The following is an 8546-nucleotide window of genomic DNA, read 5'->3' as shown; positions in this document are numbered from 1 at the left end:
ATATATTTACCCTGCACATTGTCTCTACTAGAAGAATTGCTGGACATAGAACTTTGGCAGTGAGAGATATCCACAAGTGCTCCTTACCCAGACAGTTTTCATGAAGGTGGAGCGTGGTTTTTGGCTCACTACATCACATATTAGTCAGTATTCCCAAAATGTGACCCTGTTATAGTAAGGGCGATTGCAAACATCATTTTACTGCCAGCGTTTCAGAGCCCTACTGAATGGCTTTTGTTGTGAGTTTCAGTCTCACTAGACCCTCTAGTGGCTGCAAAAAAATTAGAGTAGCTTTCAGTAAAGTATCTGAATACTTCCACTAGTGACTGTATGTGAATAGTACCTTCAGATGTTAGTTCAATAACATGTTTTCTGGTTACTGCTGTCCCTCTGTCTGCTGTTTGTCTTTCTTTCTTTCTGCCGCTTAGACCAGATCAGACTGTTTGAGCTGGGACTGTGATCCCTGTCATCATCAGTACACACTGTGAAGAACTCATTTTTGACAAAGATGTCAGATAGAACCTTATAATTCTAAAGTCACAATAGGCCTATAGATTGTGAAACCCACATAAATATTTCATTATTGACCCATAGCTGAGTCATGATCTCAAACATCTACACATGTACCTTTATTTGAGTTTTACATGATAAATATACAAACATTTAGCTTTGGGCAAACTGTTTATTAACCGTACAGCTGTTCACCCCAGGTTGATTGTGTCAGTGCAGGCCTTGTTTCTGAGCATACACTTTATCTAAATATAAGCAGCGTGTCTTTTGTCTTTGCTATAGATATTTTGGTTTGTTCCCCTCTGTACTTTCTCAGTACAGATTTGCTAATGTTGAGAAAGAGGAAGTGAGATGAGTTGGTGAACACCCCGTATGTGCAGCACAGTCCATCGCACTGAGAGAAGGGGAAGTGCAGGCAGCAGCAAACTGACAAAACACACTGACGGATTATTCTCCCAAACAGGTAAGACCCGAACTTCATGTCTCAACCCTGATATGTTTCTTCTTGATGTTTGAATGTGAATGTTTAGATTGTTAACGCTGGGTGAGAGGTGGGGTACACCCCTACCAGGTAGCCAGTTTATCACAGGACTAACACTTAGAGACAAACAACCACACACACTCACTCCTAGGGGCAATTTAGAGTCACCACTAAACCTAAGCTGCATGGCTTTGGACTGTGGGAGGAAGCCAAAGTACCCAGAGAGAACCTACACAGGCACAGGGAGAACATACAAACTCCACACAGAAAGGCCATGGGTCAGCTGGGATTGAACCTGGAACATTCTTGTTGTGAGGCAACAGCGCTAACCACCGTGTCACTGTTCTGCCAAGCTTAGAAACAATATATTATTTCAAAGTATCAACTTTGTAAAAATACTCACTCCACTGAAAATGAATTCATTTAAAATATGGGAGCTATTATTTGGTAATTCTAGTTTCTTATAACAAAGATCACTCAAAAAATGATATTTTTTTATGATATAATTAACATCTGAAACTTATCGGTTTATGGGGAGTTTGTTTTTATTTTACCCACTAAAAAAGTATTAAAGTCATATTTGAGGAACCTGGGGTATTTCCACAGTAGACCACACCCCTGTGATATCATCAGCAACTATAATGTATCCATGTGGTGTTTAATAGCCCCAAGACCTATTTGAAATGCAGGTAGTGCCTGTAAACTGAAAGTAAACACAGGAAATGAGATGTGACACCAGTGCAGGGTGAGCATCATGCTTGGTCAACGTCACCCCACACAGTGACGCATACAGAAACTAAGGGCCTGAACATTAGTGATGGCGAGGTCTCCCAGCATGAGTATAATACTGTTATTAATGCACTTCCGTCTGGCATTCTCTGTTTAGCACGCTCCTTCTCAAACACACACAACTCTATCAATTTAGATATTGCTGTTAATGGCACTTCTATCTTTGAAAAAAGATTCAACAACATCTTTATAAGAAACTCCCTCATTCCAAGAACAACAACAGCTGTTAAACATAAATGGCCACACCAGACTCTTGGTGGAAGAACATGGAACACTGTTTTTACTTTGCCCTACAAATTTGTCTTGTCCAACAAAACTAAAGAACTTTTCTTTAAAATCTTACATAAATTTTACCCAGTAAACTCTATTATTTGTAAATACATTCCAAACATAGAAGAAAAATGCTCCTTTTGCAACAATGAGCTAGAAACTTTAGAACATCTTTTTTTTCAGTGTGCACATGTAACAGTATTTTGGACTGACTTCTGTTTTGATCTCAAAAATTATCTTGGAAAGGAAATTGTACTTAAAGAATATAATATATTATTAATTTTTGACAAGCCTCATTTCTCTAGCAATGAAAAATTTGTTATTAATCTTTTCATTATTTTGGCCAAATTCTTCATCCATAAAATGAAATTTCTGAAAAAATCACCATCCTTTTCAACCTTTAAACACTCTGATCTCAACAACTACTTCCATTTACTGTTACAATCAAACCACCCCAACAAGAAACGAACCAAAACCATTGACCTGCTTAAACATTTTAATTTTATATCTGAATAGCTTTACCTCCTTGTATTTTCTTTTCTTTGTTCTCACTTATTTGATGTTATTGTTCTTTTTCACCTCCTTTTTATATGCCTAATTTTGTCATATTATACTCTAAATCCGCTGTTATACATCTATTGCAACGATTTGTAATGTGAAACTCTGTACTGTTCTACATTTTTGCTTAATAAAAACATTAAAAAAAAAAAAAAGCAGCAGCAGGAGAAGACGCAGAAGCCGTAGCAGGAGGTTTTAGCTCTATGTGATGCTCTCAAAGCTGTCTCGCCACAGTTTGGACATGGGAATAATGACTGCCATTTAACTATGCATTATCCTCTTGTGAGCACAAGATATTAACCCATTCAAACCATGTGGTTTTGTCTCCCCTTATTAACGTGTTTGTGCTTGTTTGTAAATAGTGTGCATAAGAGTTTCTTGGCTGATAAACTCTAATCAAAGTTCCGTGGTAGTAGTACACATACCAAGGTGAACCTCCTCCTTTACATCAATAGTTGAAAAAGTCATATAATGACAGGGGCCAATTATGTTTCCAAACTGTGGCAGTGTTAACAAGGAAGAGAAAAGTGAATATGCTTGTGAACAGAGAAGGGCAGTGAGGGTGCTTGTGCCACTGATGTAGGGGGACACTTTCCATCCATCCATCCATTTTCCTCCGCTTATCCGGGACCGGGTCGCGGGGGCAGCAGTCTAAGCAAAGATGCCCAGACCTCCCTATCAGCTCCTCCGGGAAAATGCTGAGGCGTTCCCAGGCCAGTCGAGAGACATAGTCCCTCCAGCGTGTCCTGGGTCTTCCCCGGGGCCTCCTCCCAGTGGGACATGCCCGGAACACCTCCCTAGGAAGGCGCCCAGGAGGCATCCGAAACAGATGCCCGAGCCACCTCAGCTGGCTCCTCTCGATGTGGAGGAGCAGCGGTTCTACTCTGAGCTCCTCCCGGGTGACCGAGCTCCTCACCCTATCTCTAAGGGTGCTCCCGGCCGCCCTGCGGAGAAAGCTCATTTCGGCCGCCTGTATCCGGGATCTTGCCCTTTCGGTCATGACCCAAAGCTCATTGGGAGACTTTATTTATTTTTATTTAAAAACAGTATTTGTTCAACAATGGTGGGGTTTCAGCAATTCCTCTTTTTTGGAAATACGTAACTCACGAACTCTCACAACTCCAACAACTCCAACACTACCCACGAATTGTGTGGAGATTCCTTGGGCTTTATATCTGCCAATACATCGCGGCAAAATTTGAACCACTTCCCGAATCGCTACACGCAGCGAGGCTGCAAACGTAATCGATTACGTCCCTTTTCGTAAACAATACACGCTTCGATACGCGCTTCACTAAACACTTCCGGGATTTGTGGGCACAGGCTTCCAAGCATCGTTGCAGTACGTCCCATCACTACTAAACAGTAGGCTGCTTTTAAGGGTGGAGATGAGTCAATATGATTGTGTGTTTGTTGTTGCAGGTCTGATCAGAACTGTTACGCAATGGCTCAAGGCTGCCTCAAGTGTTTAAAGTACACCATGTGTGTCACCAACTTCCTTTGTTTTGTACGTATGTCTCAGTCACTCAGCATCACATTCAGAAGTCATGATGGTACATGTTGTTAGTATCTAGTTTGATCAAACAGAGTTGTTAGGGGCTATGTAGAAATGTTGAGGTACAGCTTAGCTAATGACACAGAAATGGTCTAAATGTCCAAATTCAGCCACTTTAAGCAGTAGTTGTACAAATACACACATGACTGAACCTCATGGAAAGAAGGAAGAAGTCAGTGGTGAAGGAAGAATTTAGATCCTTTACTTTAGTAAATGTATCATAAGTAAAACGTAGTATCATAAATAAAAGTAGCCCTGATGACTGGATTATTATTATTATTATGATGCATTCATGTGTATTTTATGTTTTGTTAATAATAACTGAGTGAATGCTTCTGTGAAGACGTGACTGTGTTGTGCGTTTGCTCTCATCAGCTGAGTGGTGTGGCATTGCTGGGCTTTGGTGTGTTCATGATGGTCAACTTTAAGGTAGCCGCACTCTTCCCTGACTTGCCCATCTTCAACTTGAACAACATACTGCTCACCACTGGCATCATCATTACTTGTGTGTCCTTCCTGGGCTTCCTGGGTGCTCTGAAGGAGAACCGCTGTCTCCTCCTGATGGTAGGACAGTGTCTCTCTCTCTCTCTCTCTCTCTCACACACACACACACAGAGCAAACTTGGTGCCTAGACTTCATGTTTCAGGCAACTTTGACGTTTGTATACTGTCACCTTAACATGGTGATTCCCATATTTTGGACCCATCTATGTGACATGTTATGCCAAATTTGACTCATATTTTCACAACCATTGTGTAGATAGCTACACTAGGCCGTGGTGGAACTAACTGATTTGACTGACTTATAAAGGCTTAAATATATGGACTACGTATGATGATGGGGTGTTTGGAGAGACAGCTGTTAAAAAAAAGATATTTTTTGTAGAAAGTAGTCTCTTATTTATACTGGGACCAGTAAAACCCAAACGTGCAGGGCTATATACCACTAGAAGAACAATGGTTACTTTGAAACATCTGACACATTATAAAATGGTTCTATTTTGTATCTACATATTGTATTAGTATTAAAAAATAATTTAATTTAGGTTTATTACTAGTTAGGTCTTAATTTTGTGGTGTTTACCGTGTTTTCTGTCAGTGTCCACAATATTAGAGCAGAGTCCAACAGGGAAACAGCAGCAGTCAGATAGGTTGTTAACAAGCTGTCAGTTTAGCCAGGGATCTAAACCACTTCATCTGGAGGTAAAAACCGAAAGAAAGTGCTCCTGAAATATCAGTAAGAATCCCTCATTGCACAGGAAAGCGTAGGCAGTTTGAGACCCCCTATAATACCATGAAATGTTGTAACCAGTGGATAAATCCTGCTGACTTGGTGATCCCATGACATTTTTGATGTTTTGAGTTCATCACCTGGTAAATGCTGTCATATTAGCCATGTTAGCATAATTATCTCACTAATGTTTCTCAGATGATAAAATTATGGAGCAAAATGAGCTTAGGAGAATTATGTGTGTTTAACTGTATTAAATACTGTAAGTCAAAGTTAAAGAACATACAAAGCACTGCAAACTCAGATGGTTAGAAAAGGCATCAGTGTGTCACACAGTACGAGAGTTAGGGTACAGTAGCCGAGAGGTGCTGATGTGCACAGCAAGTGTGATAAAACTGCAGCTTTTGTGGAGCATTAACATGTGGCCAGATGCCACCAATGTGCAGGACTTTGCATAGACAACTCAAGGCATGGGTGTTTTGATCATATGCTCGGCTACACTGCCTTGTGGCTCTACGTCAAATGGTAGAGTGGGGACTTTTCATTGATGTCTCTGGGCTCCTCAATATACTTACAAGAATGCAATTTCATTACTACAAATAAGATTAATGAACTAAACTAATAAGAGCTATGTTGCATATTGTGTTTCTGTCTTATATTTCAATGCAACTGAACAAGGTAAAATACATGGGCTGAAATATCCTCTGTTGACAGTTTTTCGTGTTGCTGTTTTTGATGATGTTGGCGGAGCTGACTGCAGCATGCCTGTTACTCATATATGACAATAAGGTAGGGTCACATCCATGACTACTGACTAGATTGTGCTTATACAGTAAACACCTTATACACAATGTAAAGTCACACCTCACTGTTTGTGTTTAGGTAGATGCTACGGTGAAAGACAATCTCAGTGCTAGCTTGGAAAAGGCCAAAGGACAGAGCAGCAATTCAACAGAGGTGATCAATACGTGGAACTGGGTCCAGACGAATGTAAGTGTGTGATACATAATGAAGTGACACAGTATACTGGGAGTATATGATCTCACTGTGTGTTTTCTCTGAACGATCCGTTACAGCTCCAATGCTGTGGAATCATGAATGCGACGGACTGGGGAGAAAGAGTGCCATCATCTTGCCGCAGGCCTACAGAGCCCACCACCTACTGGCCACAGGTAGACACAGTGTAACTCATATGAACAGCTCACAGTAAGGCTTGTTTTGGTGTACTGAAGAGGTCAGGGTCACAGTCTTATTATTGTACAGAATTTGATTGCTGATTGCAGTTCATCTCAAATGGATGTTGTCTGTTTGCAGGGTTGTTTGATTAGGGTTAGGAACTGGTGCGAAGAGCATTTCCTATTCATTGGGATTTCAGTCATCGTGCTCTGCATTATCGAGGTAAGGTGATGAAGATACTAAACTATATGTAACCACCAAATGTTTTTTTTTAAACTTCTCCATTCTTAATCCAAGTGCATCAACTTTGTTTAGTCGGTGGCATGTTTCATCAAAAAATCTCTGATGAACCCATTGTACCTTACCTATCATAAGACCAGCTGCAATGTTAGTGACTAGACCAGAGCTAAAAGAAGAGTGGACACTGGGCTTATCTTCATCAAGTGACTAGAAATGAGACTAAATGACACTCATGTTGCTCCTGTTCACTGGATCTGTAAATGTGCAAATGTTGCTAATAAGTTAGCCTATGTCGTGTCTCAAATCCCTCTATCAGCTCACTACTCCCTCTGTGGAACAGAATTGGTAGTTCACATTATGGCATGTGCTAAACTGAGATTGTGGATAAGTAGTGACAAGTGTAGTGTGGCATGCCATGTTTTGCATTATTAAACTGCACTACATTGTGGGGGTGTTAGCAGAAGGGAGAAGACTAGACATTGTTCCATTGTGGGGATTTTTCAGGGTGTTATATGTGCCAAAAGTAGACATGAAAATAAATGGTGGGCAGTACTTAAAAGGATGGTTCATTTGCTGTTACTTTCAGCTTGTTGTCAAAACCTAAGACAGTTTTAAGACTGTCCAGGTCTGCTCACTATCAGTGATAAAAAATCTTTTTCACAAGAAAATATTTTGCTCTTGAAACAAACTTTAAAACAATTATTTCACACACTGACCTTGCAGCATTGATATTTTCACTGCTTACCAATGTCGGACCAACTTTCCAATGTGCTATGAAGTGCCACAAATATTAGTGTTGGTTTTCACAGGTCAAGTAACAACTACAAGAACATAGACACAAACCAAATTGACAAGTTGATCCGTTTTTTTTTTTGTTTGTTTTTGTTTTTTTATACATATAAATTTAACTCTGCCAAAAAGATGCGGTTATCTTCTGCTTCATATTTAAACTAACATTTTACCTAGCGAGTATGTTCTCTTAACACAATTTCATTCTTTTTCACTCACTGTTTTTCTTTTACTTTCATATTTTAGAGTTAATGTCGTATAGTTCTGTCCTTTAAAAGTCATGTGTACAGTAAGTTTAAAAGGACTTTTTAAACACATTGACAGCTTTATCATAATCATGCTTCATTCCACTTTAGTGACTTTCATGGACTGCAAAAGAAAGAATGTATAATATGTGGCACCTGCATCTTTCTGTTATAGTGAGATCAAGCTATGTAAATTTCAGCTGGAGCTTTGAAATGACAGCAATTAATACATTTCTACAACAGTAATTATGAAAAACAGTTTCTGTAAAACACTGTCAACATTTGTCTACAGACTTCTCAAAATCCTTTATATTTTCAATAAAAGTACCATTTACAGTGTTGTACTCTAGCTTCCATTTTGACTATCTTCATGTTCTCAGCAGACCAGCACTTCCCGTCTGAGCTTGCTGTTCACTGATCTGTGGTGTAGCTATAAATATAACCACTTCCGCTTTTGGCCTTCAACCATAACTTGGTTCCTGTAAAAATTACAGTTTCTCTGTCACTGTTTAAGACTATTTAAGACCTAGAATATTTCATCATGTAACAGACAATTTGTCAATATTTGTCTCAGAAAACAGGCAAGCAGCTTGTACAAAAAGTTGAAAACAAGCAAGTAACACAGATGAATTTATTTAAAGAATAATTCCTACAATATTTTAAGACAAAACTAAAAAAATACTAAGATTTCCTTTACACTTA

General features: G+C 39.4%; 1 protein-coding gene across 2 annotated transcripts; it reads left to right on the top strand.

The window, feature by feature from the left end:
• The first annotated feature begins 880 nt into the window (after window positions 1–880).
• LOC109959641 (leukocyte surface antigen CD53) lies at window positions 881–7806 on the top strand. Of its 2 annotated transcripts, none has more exons than XM_020599167.1 (7): window positions 881–973; window positions 4031–4115; window positions 4539–4727; window positions 6109–6183; window positions 6277–6384; window positions 6471–6566; window positions 6709–7806. In XM_020599167.1, the coding sequence occupies exons 2-7, from the start codon at window positions 4053–4055 to the stop codon at window positions 6799–6801; spliced, it is 624 nt and encodes a 207-aa protein (XP_020454823.1). In that variant the 5' UTR covers window positions 881–973; window positions 4031–4052; the 3' UTR covers window positions 6802–7806. The 2 variants fall into 2 exon arrangements, with proteins under 2 accessions (XP_020454823.1, XP_020454824.1); XM_020599168.1 differs by lacking the exon at window positions 881–973 and adding an exon at window positions 3755–3950.
• The last annotated feature ends 740 nt before the right edge of the window (window positions 7807–8546 follow it).

This window comes from Monopterus albus, unplaced genomic scaffold, assembly GCF_001952655.1.
Source record: "Monopterus albus unplaced genomic scaffold, M_albus_1.0 scaffold40.1, whole genome shotgun sequence".
NCBI classification, from domain to species: Eukaryota; Metazoa; Chordata; class Actinopteri; order Synbranchiformes; family Synbranchidae; genus Monopterus; species Monopterus albus.
Note: the sequence above shows the minus strand (reverse complement) of the source record. Positions and strands in the feature narration are given on the sequence as shown.

Bases quoted from the DNA above. Each gene is read 5' to 3' on its own strand.
- LOC109959641 (XM_020599167.1), top strand. From the start codon at position 4,053: ATGGCTCAAGGCTGCCTCAAGTGTTTAAAGTACACCATGTGTGTCACC. The intron at 6,184-6,276 runs GTAGGGTCACAT...GTTTGTGTTTAG, and splicing joins TACTCATATATGACAATAAG to GTAGATGCTACGGTGAAAGA. The intron at 6,385-6,470 runs GTAAGTGTGTGA...GATCCGTTACAG, and splicing joins GGAACTGGGTCCAGACGAAT to CTCCAATGCTGTGGAATCAT.